The 18,408-nt window shown below is 37.0% G+C and overlaps 1 protein-coding gene and 1 long non-coding RNA gene across 17 annotated transcripts in view; one reads left to right on the forward strand and one right to left on the reverse strand.

Annotated features, from left to right (window-relative positions):
- Positions 1-4: 4 nt before the first annotated feature.
- LOC308200137 lies at positions 5-13,556 on the forward strand. The gene is made up of 2 exons (XR_013955257.1): positions 5-8,768; positions 8,887-13,556. It is a non-coding gene; the product is annotated as an uncharacterized lncRNA (long non-coding RNA).
- The window catches only part of TRIP12 (thyroid hormone receptor interactor 12), a 75,939-nt gene continuing 70,774 nt past the window's right edge, over positions 13,244-18,408 (reverse strand). For all 16 annotated transcript variants that reach the window (XM_080605257.1, XM_080605255.1, XM_080605252.1 and 13 more), the window contains 3 exons: positions 16,639-16,733; positions 16,342-16,445; positions 13,244-15,435 (listed from right to left, as the gene is read on the reverse strand). In XM_080605257.1, the coding sequence (XP_080461383.1) occupies positions 15,239-15,435; positions 16,342-16,445; positions 16,639-16,733 (396 nt within the window). In that variant the 3' untranslated portion in view covers positions 13,244-15,238. The remainder of the gene's footprint in view (positions 15,436-16,341; positions 16,446-16,638; positions 16,734-18,408) is intronic.

Genomic DNA, 18,408 nt, shown 5'->3' on the forward strand with positions numbered 1-18,408 from the left:
GGGGCGCCGTCCCGCTCCTCCCGGCCGGGGTTGGCGCCCGCCTTCAGGAGGCCCTGAAAAGCAGCCCCTGAGGCCTGGGAGTGCTGCTCTGCTCCCGCCTGTGAGGAACTGGGGCTGAAAGTATATCAAGAACAAAGGAGGCAAAGGGCATTAAAATTGTCCCTGTAATTGCTCGTAGCGGGGAGAAAAAAACTTGAGAAATTGCACTTTTGTGTTTATCTAAGTCCGTTTTTTTAAATCCGTTTCTGTCTCTCTTTCCCTGCCTCTGATCAGAGCCAAGATCAGTGATGTGTAAACCAGTGAACGGACTCTGGCCTTCCGTGCCGTCACTTCTACAAAAGCGAAGCATTTAAGCCTCTAGTAACTAATGAGTTTTCATATCTCTGTCAGCAGGTTGCAGGAGAAGGGGTAGCAGCAGTAGCTCTTGGTTTTTAGAAACCTTTCAACTTCTCGTACAAGTAAAGGCTGAAACCTGTGTCATGGCCAGAAACAACTGGCAACGCTGACTGAACTGAGAGTCCATCAGGGTGTGTAGCGGCCTGGAGGCACCTACAGCCACCCTTCTAAGCTGAAGTGTCATTGCTGTTACCTGATGTGCTGTGTTCTGTTTCACTTCCCCTACCTTTCAGTCGTATGTTCTGTGCCACACTGGCTCCCTCTGCTGGCTCTGCTCTCACTCCGTCCCTAACACCTTTCACCAGCTCGTTCAGGTGGCTCTGGTTCAGCTCCTCTCAACCCCAGGTAACAGTGGGTCCTGATAGTGCCTATAGGCACTGTGGTAATACAAATTTTAAACATATATATACATACTCAAATTAAGTTGCTTCTTTATATTACAACTATCTTTTACTTTTTCTCTCAATATCAGAGCTCTTCACACAAAAACTGCTGTACTTTTATCAGACGAGTTCATCATTCTTTCTTTACTGATCATTGTCAAATGTCATATCTCTGCAAAAAACAGGAACTTGGAAGGAATTCTTCCACTTTGAACTATGATTTACTGTTCTTTAAGTATGATGGGTTTGGATTTTTTTGTTGCTGTTGTTGTTGTTGTTTGTTTTTTTGGGTGGTTGTTGTTTTTTTTTTCAAGCATTTTTTGCAACCATCGTGCACCATGAGAAAATAAAAAGTTCTTAATTTAAGTTTATATAATTTTATAATATATAATTTTAATAATGTCATAGAAAACAATTCCAAAGGCAAGCCCATGTTAAGTTATAACCGTTTTTTTCTATTCCATTCACAAGATCTGTTGCCTTGTTCTACAAGAAAATTATTTGGCTTGACATGATTTATTCCTGATAAGTCCACAGAGGTTTCTACTTGTCTCTTTGTTATCTTCTAAATGCTCTGAAATAACCTGTACATATAGCCCGGAATTCTAGAGCATTTGATGTTAAAGCAGCTGGGCTGTAATTCTTCATTTCCTCCTTTTCAGTAAAAATGTTTGCTCTGTTCCAGTCTCCTAGGACTTCACCTTTCCACCGAGGTTTTCAAAGATAGTTGTTCATAAAGAGTTTCATCCAATTCTCTAAACATCTTCTATAGCAAATCATCAGGACAAGTTGAAAAGATGTTCTGCTCTCTAACCTGATCTTTCTTTTTGCTTGAGTTCTTCTCCTGATGGACCTTTGTTAAAGAACAGGATGCGTGAATAAGCTAGGTAGGGAGTGCCCCTATTTTTTTAATTGGTCTTTGTATCCCCAAAGGTTTTACTAATTCTGATGGAACTCTGACCTATGTCTGAGGCTTTTAAGTGGCCTTATACTTAATATAATTAAATAAGTGTTGGGAAGTGAGGTTTCAGGACTGACAGCTAGATAAGATATTGAATTCTGTTGACATAGGAGTATGGTATTTGCAGAAAAGAGAACAACTTTAAAATTAAGCTAGTCAACACATCCAACTGAGCAGGCCGTAACTATATCACGTGTTCCTTTTGTGTTTTACAGACTATATAAGCAGCGTTTGCATTATATATGCCATTTTCATAAGAAAATATTTAACTGTGCAACACTAAGTATTATGCCTATGTAATTAGCTAGTGATTTTCAAAAATGCTGTATTTTTATGCATTTTAATGTTCCAATATGCATAGTTTAAATAATTTTAGTCAGCTTTCTACAAATTACTAATTGAAATATTCAGTAAGGATTGCAAGCTGTCTACCTCATTTACACTTGCTAGAATATGAATTGTATTATGTCTAATATTTAAGACACACTAATAAGCTAAGCTACATTACAGCTTAACTACTTATTTTGATGTAGAAGTACTCACCCGCTAGTGACTTAAAGGAGATTTTGCCTTTTATTTTTTATCTGTTATGATTAAATATTTAGTGAGGAACAAAAATCTCTGATTTCCCAAGGGGAGTGTCCCCCATAACAACAATGATCTTTTTTTAATATTGATGAAATCTTTTAAAACCACCTAGCTTAGTTAAATTTTATTTTAATAGTATAGGACTTATTTAGAAGAGATAGTCACTGTGTTGAGACTTCTCTGAATCTGGACTGATTCTTTTCTGTTTCATGTTTTAGGTCAAGCTGCAATCCTGTCTTTATGATATTGGTTGTCAGAGCGCAGAACTGACATTTTCCTCATCTCTCCCTCAGCTTGTGCCTACCTTAAAGTATCTCAGGTGTTTCGCTTCCAATTAATCAAAAGGACTAGGTTTTTAATTTTATATGAGACACTTCAGAAGTGTCCCACTAATGGACACTAAGCCTCCCTAAACTGGAGACAAATTCCCCAAATTGCTCATCATGTTCCCGATCCCATATCCAATAGCTGCTAAAGCTAAAATCCTTTTGAAAATCATTGCCTCCGTCTCTGAAACTATTACTGCTTTTTTAATGTTGTGTTTCATAGGGCTTATAATGCTTTCATTCAAAATGTTTTCTACATGCCTTTAATTTTTCTTCCCAAGTACATGCCTTCTATTCAGGCACATTCTATTATTATAACTATTTGAATGACCCATGCCTCAGTCTATCGAAGTACTAAAGTACCTGCTTAAGCATATAAGCAGCCCACAGAATCCAGTGAGCTTTCAAGTTGCATAACCAAGTGCTTCACATTGGAACTTATTTTGGCTGATGGTCGTGAGTTTGCATTGCGAGGGGAATTTTTGGTGACAATAGGAGATTAGATTAAGGCTCTGAACAGAGACAAAATTATAAAAAATATACTTTACCGCTATACGTGGATGAGAGGGAAATATTGGTTTATTTTTATACGCAACTGAACAATTGCTATTTTTCTTTTATCTTGACAGAGACTGGAAAACACCCTGCACCGTGACAATATGTATGGTTTTATCTGCTTTCCTCCCCATCCCTTACATTTCCATTTATTTTTCTGCACTGTATTATTAAGCTGCTTGAAACGTGCATGTTTTCTTTTTCGTTTGCTAACTTTGATGTTGGAAACCAGTGATGATTTGTTTACCACTGTCAGTAGTGAAAGTATCTACTGTTATTTAACATTTGCTGTTCAGGGGGATCTGTAATACAAAGAGAGACAGTAATGCAACTACTGTCAAGAGAGATGCCAGCCCAGGTACAGAAACATTCTTCACTGTGGGAAGCATGAGGTCTTGGGCAATTGCCACATTCTAAGAGGGCATCCGTATGGCAGAAGTTAAGCTTTTAGACTGGGGAGCACAAAAACACTGTGCTATGGAAATCCCTGACACCTGTTTTTATCAGTGTCTGACAGTCAGCAGCTTGCCCCCTATATTCATCTGTTTGACTCACAGGAACTTTCATCATCCTGAGTATTGGTTTATGGATTTAGAGCAATGGACTGAAATTAATCCACGCCTCTAAACAGCGTAGTTGTTTTACAAACAAAATGACTGTCAGCAATTTAAAGTCTTTCTCTGAAAGCCGCCAGAAAAATTAATGTCTCAATAGCTACCCTACCTTTCTCTAGTAAGCTGTATATGTAATTTGAAACTAGAGACTTGCACAGCAAAGCTGTGCTATATGCTCTTTTAATGGTTTTTAGTGTCACGTTGTGTGGTATTACAGCAAGTATTACTGTACTTCAAGAAATAAGAAATTAAAAGACATGATTGATCTGGACCCATATCTATGTAAATAAAGCTACAGTGGGTAAAATCATGCATATTTATACCAGGCTTGAATCAACTTCCAAGGAGGTTGTTTGAAAAGTCTTTCAAATTAGTTTCAACATTTGTTTTGTGCTGTTAACACAACTGTAGCTTAAGACATTTAAATCCTATAATATAGATATTATAAAATAATTGAGATAACGTATGGGTTTTGGCATTTACAAGTCTTCCCTTCTGTTCTTTAAGCCATGTCTTTGGCTCTGAAAAGATGACAATGTGACCACAATTTCAATAGATAAAAAATAATTTAAGACATCATTCATAGACTATTTTTTTTCAGTCAGAGAAACAAAGCAAATGGAAAGCAGAATCTTAATGTCAGAATGCTCTTATATCTTTTAGAATCTGCATAGATGTTTCAACAACTCAAATTAACAGCAGCTATTGACAGCTATCAGAATAAGTATTTGACCATGAGAATTTGAAGTACTAGATCTGAAGAGCTATTTTTATAGTCAGTAAATAAATGACTTATTTACATGAATTTCAAGGTGCATGTGTCAGAGGACATGATGTCTGTATTCTTATTGAGTGGAAAAACTTACACATCAGAAGCTGTACAGAGGAGAAGAGAAGGACAAATAAAATTCTGACAGACCTTTTACTGAAATAAAAGCAAATCACAAGGTGTTCCAGTGAAAAATATTAAGCCTTAACTTTTCTCTTTGATATTCTTCCTGAGCAATAAACAAAAAGGTGATGCTACAGGTTTCAAGGTTTGTGGTTGCAAAGGGACAGCACCTGTGATTTTAAAGGCAGCAGCTGGAAGGTAAAACATCTTAAAGAGAGCAGTTATTAACATTTTTATTTCAACACAAAATCTGAGAGCAAATCCAAAACTTAATTGGTGGTGCATTGTTTTGTTTTCCTTTGTTATTATTATTTCATGCTGCTTTTTTTCCTTTTTTTATTTAGTTATTCCTCAGTAACATTACCCTCACTAGATTTAGAATTCACAGATAGATATTGCCTTTTCTATTCGTGTTCTCTTACACCTCATTTTAAAGTACTAGATTATGCCTCAGTCCAAACTTTCTTTTCAATTCTCTTCTCTCCCTAGGCATTTCTTTCAATTGAGAGATGTATACCTGTATTTTCGTCAATGGGGATCCACAAAATACCTCGATGCCTTCATACCTTGAATCATCAGGCTCCCAACTAACTTATTCAGTGCTTATCACAATTCACCACATCCTCACCACCCTCCCCAGAGATGTGGAAGTACTACTATTCCAGTTTTACAGGTGAAGCTCCAGGCCAAATCCTAAATGATTTAGGCACCTAACCAACAAGTTGGATTCTTGCCTAGCATCCTACAGGAAGCCAGTAGTAAATAGAAAATTCATCCTATTGCTCTAAACTGCTCAGCTGAGCAATGAAAACATTTGCTAAAGAAAACAACCAGGCCCTAAATTCTGTAAAAATTAAGAATAGATTTCATCTGTGCACTATTTATGGGGAAAAAAATGAAGCCATTCTGACTGACACTTATACTGAAAGAGAAGGCACTGTGTAATTAATATATACGTTGTTAATGTCAAATAAAGTTAAGGAAACAGACTTAATGGATTCAAGGTACTAGTACATTTTGCAGAGGGAGTGGATGTGCACTGGGCACTTCACATAGTCAATGGTCAGAGTTAATGACAGCCTGTCACATATTGTACTGTGTTTCTTAAAACCTTTTGAAAACAAAATGGTAATGTTTTAAGACACTTCTGGGACAATTTTCACTTGGCCTCCCACATAAAAAACTCTCCTTCATTTATATTATGTCAAGACTAGAAGTATGCGTGAATAACAGTATCCAGTCCTTATTTGGAGACTGCAAGCAGTAAAGACTTCAGGTGTATTTTCCTCAATAATCTAAATCTTTGATTCAAATTAAAACTATCTAGTTTCTTCTGTCATCCATCCTCATTTTGCCTTTTTCTTTTTTCCTGACAGACTAAGGAGCTATATGCTATCAGAGTCTTTTTTGTAGATTTTTACTTCTGTAGGTGATTCTACACTAAGATCAAGCAACTTGTTTACATGCTTTTAGATGAACTGAACATCTTTTAGTCACTGTATTTTTCAGTGCATTATAGCTCACAAGGAGAATTCGTGGCAATACATGTTGACTGCTCGCCATTTCTCCATGTATAATCACTGCAAATACACGTTCTTCATGCAGTTTCCTCCTGTTAACAATCCTTGTGTTCTAAAGAAGCAGGTATTGTGTTTAGCTTACTGTGAGCCTGGAAAAGCTGCATATCAAATAAATCAAAAAGTTACATGGAATTTTTCTTATACCATAAAAAGCTTCAGAAATAAATGCCAGAGTGCATAAGCGTCACTTACACATAACTAAAAATGTGATGTTAAATTTATTACTCATACAAATAGAAATAAGGATTCTTAATTGTTTTTACTTATCATAGCAGGACAGGTATCATCAGGCAGGTGTTCAGGTCAACTGCAGCATGGTTTGCAGTATGGTTTAAACATGGCTGTATCACTTTGACCCCAAACATCTTTTGGGACTTGGGCACACAAAATACAGACATCCTTATTCTGTGCCTTAATACTAGAATAATTCAGTCTTTGGGATAATTGGATAGAAAGTGATTTAGGACATATCGTAACTCAACCCAAAAATCTTAGGGAGAAACATGAATATGCCAGCCCAATTTTTGTCAGCTAGCTAATCTTATGTAAGACACTAGTAGGTGGAATTACTCCCTACACTTTTAGTTCTGGGTGAATTGTATATTAACATTTTATGTTTCTGAAAATGACTAGAAAATTATAGAAATCTGCAGTACTAAGAACATCAAGTAGCTTACTTGCATGTTTATAGCATGTACACAATAATACAGCAGTGACAAGTGTTCAAACTATTTTCTAGTATAAAAGTGTAACAGCAAATTTTTATTTTGTCTTCCTGTGTAGCTCAGTAAGTGTCTATAAAGTTAAAGTTCTTACATGGTTTAAGAAGTCAATGATTCAAAATAGGGAATACAGATTCTTTCATTTTTATTCCATATTCAAATTTAACTTTTTTTAATTTAAAATGTATGTATGCCTATTAACCAGAAGGAAAGAAAGTATACTTACAGGATTCTCTGGAGTACATAGCCACATACCAAATTCCCTAGTGCATAGGGTTTTGTTCAAGTAATGAAAAATCCAAGTAATAAAAACTTAACATGCTGTCTCAAAGATGCGTCTAGTTATTTAGCAAAATGCATACATTTTTGGTGTGTGTATGCTATAGTGTTACAAATGGCCTTTATCAGCCAGGCAGGCATTTTTTCCACTAGGTAGCACCTCTGTAAACGAAGTTTTACTCTGGGGAGGAAGGCTGGTTGTTTTTGAAAATGACAGTGTCAAGGTATTGATCACCTACCTTAAAATGAACACAGTTCCTTTCCTCCATGATTACCGATTATACAAAAAAGCTACCTCAGCAATTTAAAAACAAAGGAACAGAGTTACTGACATTAACAAGCTTACTAAAGATTTTTCAATAAAGATACATAAATTGTAAACTTGAAAACCAAAGTACACTCTTATGTATGCATATTGAGCAAATTTTCCACTGTCACATGAATTTTTTCTACACTCTGTAGTCCAAAAGGCAAGGTATTAAGTATTTCTTTACTACACTAAAAAAAGTGCATGGCAAAAATAATCTTTCATCCATACGACAGTTTCAGCTACTTGCACAGGTGCTGTAGCACAGTCTTTCATGACTAACACGTTGTTTAGAAAAGCAGCAGCACAATACATATCCATGCTGCTTACAGCCTAGCAGCAAATGGAAAATACCTAGTCCTTGTTGCTCTGAAGGGGAAGTCACACACTTCGACAAAGTTCTACAGGTTCTTTTTGGAGCACTGAAAGACAATAACTGTGTTTAGTGTGGTGGAGAAAGGGGAGCTAAGAGACATGCAAAAAAAAAAAAAGATCCACACAGAGGGAAATCCTAGCTGATCTCAGCTATTTGCTAGTTTTCTACACCTTTTTCTGTTTACACTATTATGGACATGCAAGATCTATATCAACTCAAGATTAGGCATCCCACAGCTGTCAAAACCAATACCAAATGTTATTGAGCTTGAATGTACAATTCTCTCAGAGAAACGTGCATCTAATATCAAACAGCATCTTAGTCTGTTCCTTCACCCATAGTGTAAAGTCTAAACTGCACAGGGGTCTCTTTAGAAGATGAATTTTGCGGATGCAGGTTACTAAAAAGTTAGCCAGTAGCAGCATAACACAGAAGGTTAATTATAATAATTAATTATATAACATGACCAGAAACATCTTGAGCATCACTACGGACATACAGACCATTACTGTCATCATTCACCTAATCTGATTCCACATTTGGGATATGAGTTTTATAAAGTCTTTCGCATTGCACATTCTTAATTTTACCTAATCTTTCAACTTTCAGGCAATGTCTGGATGATATTTTTGGCTAATACCTGTAAAAACTGCTCTTTCCAGAAAATCCTGTATATGGAATTATGGCATCTCCATAATTGCTGTCAAATCATGTTAACTACTTATCCTCGAAGTTGGAGATGACATCTTCTAGGACAGAGAGAAACTCTGAGATAACTCCTGGACACAGGTAAATATCACTTCACTAAATATTAAAAACAAGTAACATGCCAGAAGAAAGTTTTGAAATAAAAACCCATTCGAAGTACGAGAAGTAGAAGCAATTAAGGCCTGTAATTTTCTTTCAGTCGAAACAGAGTCCTATGAAGACGAAGATTACTCATGATCTGCAGCTGCAGAGACCCTTGTCACTTCCACTCATTTTATTGGAAAATTTAGAAAACCTCTCTCTGCATATAAATTTCTTCTATTGAACTTATTTAAATTGATACAGTAGCACAAAACAGAGCAAGACTATTTAAGATGCATATCAACTTCTTTCTGATTCTCAGTTATTAGTAAATGCATGCAGTTTTGATTTTACATTCTAAATAATATAGTCAGCTAATTTTGGAATTGCAACGTGTTTTACTAAAACAGATTTATTTAGTTGGGTCTTGAAAAACCCAGCGATGGGGACTGCACAATCTCTCTGGGGATGTGAAACAGGGATAATCCCTCAGTCTACCAGCCACGCTCCTGTTAGTGCAGCACAGGATGTTACTGCCTTTATTTGCTGCCAGGGCACAATGCTGACCTGAATTCAGCCTTTTTCAGCAGAGCTGCTCTCCACCTAGTTAATCCTTTTGTCTCTAATTTCTTGTCTACTAGAAGAACATGATGCTTCTGGTCTTAAATTAGAAGTTACCAGTCATTGAATTCAGTGCTACTGAAGTTGGGATCATTTTACTCTTCAATAGCCTTTTCCCCACTGTATTCTCTTCCCCCTCCTCCTGCCTTTTGAAGAACTTCTGTAGTTTTAGCATCCCAGAATATAGCTTGCTCCTGAGAAGCGCTGGTTTTAGGAAAGGAAGAAACAGGTTGGAAATTTTCACTTTTTTAGCCATTGTCTCAACAGTTTTAATATAAAGAATTAATGACCTGTGATAAAAGGTTGAAAGGGGAGGCTGGGAAATAAAGTGCCACCTCATAGACTGTTTCTGCACCATGTTTTGCATCACCTGCCTGCCAGAGAGGCTTCTGCATACAAGAAGTCCAAAGAACAAAGCAGCTGCAGTCAGACCAAGCCTAGCCTATTTAGCCTAGAACACATGGGTGACAACTAAAGGAAGAGAAAAACAGAACACATTTTCTTTAAATATTGTTTCTCATCACTTCTAGGTCAGGGCCTTCCTACACCAAACAAAATTTAACTAACTTCTTTTTTTCTCCTATGACTTATTTCTTAACTGACTTCAAAGCATGCTAAGGTTGCTATCTTCCCTGAAATAATAGGCTTTACTTTAGTGAAGATCTAAGGTATTTACCCTGATTTTTATCAGAAACTACTACATCAAATCCTTTCAGTATTTAAGCTCATCCACCACGTGAAGCCGCCACAGGAGTCTTGTGAGATAAAACTGGAATAAAGGGGAGTCACAGAATGGGAGGACAGGCTTCTGCAAAGCAATGAAGTATGATTCCATAATACCTAGCTCCTGAATTGAATGCCACAAAATAGCATTGTTTATAGTTACACATTTGCCACAAATTCTCGTACTAACTTATTGTAGTACTCTTGCATACAAGGGAAGAGACTGAAAAATTCATTATTTTCCCTTCCTGTAGCAACCCAGCACCCAAGACAGTTAAAAACAGGTACAACCCAGGAGTGCTGGCTACAAAGACAGCTATAAAGCTAAGGAAATCTCATGACCTTATCTACCTTTCTCTCAGCTTTATCTTTGGGAAATAGCTGTTTAGATGAGAGAACTTCATTACTTAAGGACCATGGCAGCATCAACCTGCCTTGGTTTTCAGTATGAGATGGTAGTGTTGAAGCTTACCTGTGCGAAGGGGAACCTCCTCCTTCCACCTCTTACTTTCCGTGTTCTTTACTTTCCGTGTTCTCAGAAAGTGGGGGCAAAATACTTGCTGTCTCCCATTTATGCCCAGGCATACCTACCTGCTGTCTTTAATGGGGACTCAAAAATAGCTACAGCCTATTAAAGCAGGGGGAAACAACCAAAAGAATCCTAACGCTTTTGTCTGTCTGCCTCCCTCCCCTCTTCCAACGTGCTGTTTACAGGTTGAACAGGACATTTTCCTTAACTGTAAGATGAAGGAAATTTCACAGGAGGTTCCCCCTCCATGTTTTGTTTGGGAAGTGTAAGGCATTCACTTCTCTCTCTCCTCTTACTTCCTTTTTTTTTTTTTTTTTTTTTGTCTTTTTCTGACCCAGGTTGCGGAAGTTGTAACCACACTGTAGTTACAGCAAAAGCCATCAGGGCCTTTTTTAGCCTGGTGCCTTGAAAACATTGGATATATCTTCATTGTTTTACACATACACAGGCACACGCATTGCTTCATTCTGTTTCTGGTTCAAGACTTGACAACTCCCCACATGCACACAGCAAAGGAGACCCAACATCAGTTCCTCCTCTACCCCCAAAAAAGGCACATGTTTGTTCAATTTCCGTAAAAGACACAGACACAGTATTTCTTTAAAGGCATATTCTATGTTAGCCCACTGGAAGTTATTCTTTGAGCTCAGAGACAGTTAAAACCATGAAATGTGTTTCCTAGCTGCTGTATAAACACGCATTAATGTTCTGTTTAAAAGTGTTTGATTGTGCAGCTTATGCCCTTGCACTGGTGGAACACTGCAGGGAGGTGACTACTCCTGCAACCAACTGCACTCAGCTGAGCAAACTTATTAAAAACAGGAAAGAGCACGCTGAGAGAACATTTCTTCTGACATGATAGAAAACTTTTAAGCCTTAGGAAACACAGCATATTAGTTGTGTAGCTCCAACTATCAAGAGACTAGGAAAGTAAAGCTAGGAAAGTAGAGCAGGAAAAAAAAAACAGAACAAGCCCTAACATGACTGAACTATCAGTAAAACCTTTTCCCCCTTCCAACATTTTTATTGTAGTCTCTCAGCAAATTTCACTTCTTAACTCTGTCAGTGTTACCTATAGAAAAGCTTTTTTGGTTTTGTTTGTGGGGGGTAGAGGAGTGGGGTCCTGCATTATCCTTGGTCCTGAAGTCAGATATAGGGTTCAAAATCACAGGAACTGGTATTACACTTGAAGACAGGTTGCTGAAAAGATGTGGGACAGGGCCCAGAAACTCTGCAGATTACACACCTACCTCCAGGAAAGAGGGCACAAGTGACCCAGGCACCCGGAATTTCAATCCCTGCCCGAGGTACCCACCTTTTCAGTAAATGAAAGCTCAGCAGGGAAAGGAGATGGTAAAACTTTCACATATGGACGGCTTGCATGATTTAATTGCTGAGAATCTCTGTTCCCCTCAACCATATTTATTTTTTTCTATCTGATCAAGTTTGACACTGGCCATAGCAATTTTATACATACTTGGAGCTGATTCTTGTACATCTTCCTACAGAACATATATTAAAGCAGCACTGCAACTTACTAATTTCATCTCAGACTTTGCACTACTTAAATACTCCCTATGCAAAGGATTTCTGTATGAAGCAAACCTTTAAGGACAACAAAAAAAATCACCACCCAAGTTCAGTAACACACATCAATGCTTAGGTGGCACCTTTTTCATGAATTAAGAGCAGCAATAAAAATTATTCTGAAGGATTTGAAACTCAACCAAAATAGTAACTGATAGTGTTCTTAAAATCAGTTGTTACCATGTTTAAAAAGGCCTCTATTTTCAAAAATAAGACTTTCTTCTGACAAAGGTACACAAAGCAGTTCAGTCCTAAGGATATTACATATTCTTAGGAGTCCCACATAATCTGAAACACCTACATCTGATCACCGCTACAATTGATGTTCGCAAGCTTTTCTCTGAAAGCTCCTGAAAAGAAGGAATACCTAACATTCTGCCCCACCCCTCTGCTGGTTCTCTGCTACTCTTAAGATACTACATTTCTGCTTGCAGTAAGTACTACAGTCCTGCAAACTGTAACTGCTCAATTTATTCTAATAACCAACTATCTTTAACCTTTTAAGACAGACTGCTCTGCCAATACACTATCAGCTGCCCTAGGGGACAGGTGGGGGAGAAAGTGTCACCGAGAGGGTGGTCACACACTGGAACAGGCTCCCCAGTGAAGCAGTCACTGCACCAAGCCTGTCCGAATTTAAGAAGCGATTGGACTGTGCACTTAGCCACATGGTCTAAACTTTTGGGTAGACCTGTGCAGTGCCAGGAGTTGGACTTGATGATCCTATGGGTCCCTTCCAACTCGGGATATTCTATGATTCTATGAAAAGAGTTTAAGTTGATTTTTCAGGCCAACTACATCCTTATCCTGCTCTGTGCTGATAATGACAGCCAGAACAAGAACAAAAATCAATTGTCACAGGAGGAACTTGTTTTTTCCTTCCTTTTGAAACAGGCAACCAACAACTTATTTTCCCACTGAAACAGAGTTACACAAATGGCTGTAAATCAAATTTGAAAACACCTCAAAGTCGATGAAAGCCAGATTCTAGAGGGAGACAACAGGGGTAAAAAAATATCAATACACATGATATTTTAATACAAAATATTAGCTTTTTTTTTTACACAAGTCAGTTTTTTTAAAATATAGAACCTTAAAAAAATGAACAAATTGCTATCCACACACTATAAACACTTCTTTGTGCTCAGTTTGATCAAGTTATCAGAACAATTTAAACACCAGTCCATAAACACTGCCTTGAAGTTTTATGAAAACTATGTCGCACTGTGCACTACCATTATATGTACAGTGTGAAGCGCCTTCTTTCAGTTTTAATACCATAGCAGAAACTGTTCAGTTATCAGGTTCTTTGTGCAAGGATTTCACATTCTACTCATGCTCATGACAGATTTGCATTACATTTCAGTTGCACTGGTATGAGCAACCACATGTAATTCTGTGAATGTTCACTGTAAGAATGTCCGTACATGTATTGAAATACATAATCTGAAGGTACAAGTTCTTCAGCTAGATAAAAGAAAATTTGTTATTGTTAGTTGAGGGGAAAGACTAGCCTGATTAGCCAGAATTTAACAATTACTAAGCACTGAAATGAATTTTGATTTCTCAAAGTTGAATAAAAGTAATTAACTATCGTATTTTCATAGAGATGAACTATATAGCAGGTACATCTCAGGAATATTTATAATTGCCCATTTTTTTGAACCCACAGAACAGAAAAAAATTCCCTCTAAGTTGGAGGTCTTAAAAGGTCTTGTTTTAATAGTAAATCATCCACAAGTTGCAGGCTGTTAGCCAAGTAGATTTAGGATGATTTACTTGCATTACAGCAATTTACACAATTGAACTTTATGCATACAGTACAAAACTATGAACAAAAAGGTGAAGCAAACTTTTTTTATTTATATTCAGGTAAAAACATTAACCTGATGAAGTAAATTATTGCAGATTTGAGAAATCAGCACATAAAACAGTTGGACAGAGCATTGCTTACAGGTGCTTTATCTGTGTCAAAAGACAAAGGCTGAACTGTTTGTTCCAAGCTAGCGCTGAGGGGAGAAAAAAACTACAAAAGTAACCAGGAACTTAGATCAAGAACAAGAAAATTGTTTACTCAAACAGGGAATGAAACAGCTAATTTGTCTTTTAAAAAACTTTACATCAATTCGAAATGCTCTGGCCTTACCACAATACACACTGGCCAGCCCAAGCTGTTGGACTTCAACTACATGAAATTCTTCCTAGCCTCTAGTAAGAGGCTTCTGCTGCCTGAATCACTGTGTAAACAGCTCTAGAGCGCAGACTGGTAAAGACTGTCACCAGTATATCCTACCACTACAGTAAAACTATGCTATAAGAAAGGTTCTACCTAGTTACAAAGGCTGAATTATATTGACAATATATATTTGATTTCAGTAAAATTTAAATTATCTTAAATCAGAGAAAGAGGCATGGAGCAGTTAAATGCTCATGCTAACCAAAACATAACAATTGTTGAATGTTGCACACAAAAAGAACCAAGTGAATTGCACATCAGACAATACATGAGGGTGGGTAAAATTAGAGGCAGGTGAGGGTACACAGAACTAGTCTACTAAACTAGATTTGTCAAATACATGGTGTATTTTAATTTCTGTACTTATGTACAAAAGTTGTCTTTGGAGGAAAAACTTCAGACTTCAGCTAGATGGATACACACAGCCCAGTATTAAACTGCACAGCGACATTTATTGTTCCAGCCTGGAAAAACATCCCTTTTTAAATTTCACACAGCAAAGCAAGTTAAAAACTTCACTCATCAAATAAATGATAATTTAAACAAGAACTTGCTAAAGAAACCTTGTCACAACAACTTTTTAGGGCCTGATCACTTTAAGTCCAAAGGGGCCTTTAATGAATATCAACCAAGTGTCTTTTGTTTATAATCTGCAAGCCGTTTTTCTACAACAAGAAGGCGTAACACGTTTCCTTGACTCAGGTGATATATTTAGAAAAGAATCATGAGTTTCTCTTTTGCTGTAACAGGCAGACATTGCATTTTTCATTGTGATCAGGAAAGATGGAATGACTGCTGCCCTTCTCTTGCAGCTATTAAGAGTTTTTCACGCATTATCTCAATGGTTGAATAGTCTGGCAATTTGAGATAGTTCACACAAGTCATTACTGAGGGCAAGAAGTCATCTGGATTCTCTGTAGACTCAAATGTCTTGCGTACAATTGTCAATGGAGGATTCAAACTTCGAAAGCCTATTGAGAAGAGAAGAGATTCAGAACAGCAACAGCAGGCAGACATCTCCAAACACCAGCTCTCAATCTATGTTTTTCAAAGTTTAGTATACGGCTTTACAAGGCCATAGAACAAGCCAAAATCTTTTCTGTAGATTAGCTTTCCAATATTAATAAAAGAAATAAACTAGACCCCTCTATTTTTAGTTGTGTTCTTTATGTGGGGGAAAAAGACACAAACTGTTCCAAGCATATGTTTTAAGTTTGTTATTCATACACATTTTCTATCATTCTCCAAATTTGACTGCTGTACCAACCACATGTTCTCTAGCTAAGGTTTTTATACCCCTAACCCTCAATCCTATCTGCACTCTCTGCCCAAAAGAGATTAAAAAAATAAACATTTCTTAAAGCAACTTGTCCTTATGTCAATTCTTCCTTTATCTAGGAGAAATAGAGAATTTAAGTAATGTTCAGACAAGAGTATGGCAAGAGATGTATTTTCTAACGATCCCTAGCAAACACAGCAAATTCCTCAGCCTCCCCCTCCCCCCCCCCCCCCCCCCCCCAAAAAAAAAAACTGACACTCAAAAGGCGAGGAATAATGGTACGAACTACAAGAATTTAAGTTTTGCTTAGAAGTCCTGAATATTTTGAACTTTGCCCTCCGGTAGGTTATCTGGTAACATGAATTAAACTAGGAGAGAGTCCTTCACATGCAAATATCATGAGATCAACACAAAGTTCATAATATAATTCTACCTTAAGTCTACCACGACACTCCTAAAACTAGAAATAGCAAACATACGAAGTTGTAAAATAAACAAGTTTATTTTTTCCCCCTTTACTGAAGTAAATCCACCTATTCTGAAATACATCAGTAAATCTTGATTTCACATATAGCAATATGCACAAAACAAAACCTACCTCCTACAGGCAGTCTGGGGCTACCCGTCACAAACTGAAGAAACAGTCTTTGCTGCTCACTATCAAAACTACTGAGAATTTCAAAGAGATACTTCACTGCTCGACTAAGAGGGGAAAAAGAGAGAGAACTTTAAATTTGTTTGTACTTAAAATAATTGCAGAGTCATCTTCAGTGCAATGTATCTTCAAATACATAATTCCCACATCTTGAACACATATAAAGGTTATTTGGATGCGCATGTTCTATTGCCAATACTTTTTTTTTTTTAAATAAAAAAGAGACCAGCACCATATTACCTGTCATGTGTATAACCGTGATCTGGCCTGCAACATTCCATTAATGTCTTTGCATCCCAAGTGTCAGTTTTGCTGCCACACAAGAGCTGCTCCAACTATAAAAATAAAGAGAGGAATTTTTCCCTTTTAGAACACAATGCAGTGTGAGTACTGTCTGTTTTGATTACTACTATAATAGCAATAGTATTCTATCCTACTTTTTGGAATACCTTGCTGCAAAATGACCTTAGTCACACCAAACAGCCTCCCTCCCCACCCTGCTTTTTGAATGCAATAGCTTCAGCCAAATGACAGCCTCATTCGCTCAACCCGCCTTCGCGCTCAATCCACTCGTACATGAGATGTGACATGTATCTCTTAGAAAAGTGATGCCGCTGTAATAAGTAATTTACACTGGGGGACTAAAAATGCCTTAAATATTTTAAAATACAATTTTTACAGTTATAAAGAAATGTTAATTTTTTTTACTATTTTAAAGACAACTAGGGAAACAGAAAGACTAGATTATTTACACTTGCTTTTTAGAAATCTGCTCTCTTCTTTGAAAGAAAAAAATGTAATTATTATCAGAGGTATATCTGTCAGATGGTAGTTTTTGGTTCTTACTTCAACTTATCTTGCTTGTTCTTTCTACGCACATGGGCAAGCAGAGTTGATATGCTACAGCCAAAGCATTAAAAGCTTTTAGAGATGTCCTTCCAGGATAGACGAGGAGTTGTAAAACCCAGATCTCAGTGAAAATAGTTTCTCTTTGTGAACAAAAGAATTCTACAAGTTCTATATAATCACTTACAGAGGATTTATGAAGAGGATCAAATGGCTCGATAGACAGACTATCAGCAACAGAACTCTACATCCCACACGTATATCCTATTAAGGACAAGGTATCTTATCTGGTACAACTCCTAGTGCTCAATTTTGATCAACTATATTTGTAGATTAGCAACAGACTGGTGTCAGCATTTTGAAATTTCCAAAGAGAAACATGCATTAAACCATGACAAACAGTGACAGCACAGAATCCCATCCACATCCTATGAAAAGGAAAAGGTTAAGTAAGGCACTTGAACTACAAGAATTGGCTTTTTTAGTAGCCTTTAATTTGTTAGAGAAAAAAAATGGTGGTGTTCTCTGCAAGTAGTACCAAGAGAAAGTCATGAAAGAATCAACACTAGCAGTTGCAGATCTAAGCTTTAAGAAACTCTTACACTGCAAAGCATCGAGAACAAAAGGTTTATGTGGTTTATGTGAAGATTTATGTGAAGATTTATGTGAAGACTTCACTAACATTTTCAAAGCATGTAACATTTCTTCATGAAGTCAAAGGTATAAGTTCATGAAGGTTTATGAAGGCAAATCCTCGAAAATATAGTCTTCAAATAAACTCCCTAAAGGCATAGTATTAAAATGTTCTCTTTTCTACTCTGGACAACAATAGTTGTGTCTCAGTTCAGTCCACTTGAGAGTAAGAATTTTAAGAGTTAATGTGGTAGGTGTGAAAACAAGGCATCAAGATCAACTATCCTGTTCTTTACTTCCTGTTACTGTCTAAAATAGTAAAAAAAATCTGCTTTGTTATTAATAGAACATTAAGGTATCATCCACGTCCTTACCTCTAGCTGTTAAGAGGTACTACAATACAAGGAATTAGTTTCCATGACAGTATGGAGCCTGTATACACAAACAGAAGCCCTTCTCTGAGAAAAGCTGGATCCACTCATCTTTAAAGAAAACTGTTCATAATAAAACCAGCAAATGACTATTGAACAC

This window comes from Anser brachyrhynchus (assembly GCF_964034855.1).
Source record: "Anser brachyrhynchus genome assembly, chromosome: 9".
Taxonomy (NCBI): Eukaryota; Metazoa; Chordata; class Aves; order Anseriformes; family Anatidae; genus Anser; species Anser brachyrhynchus.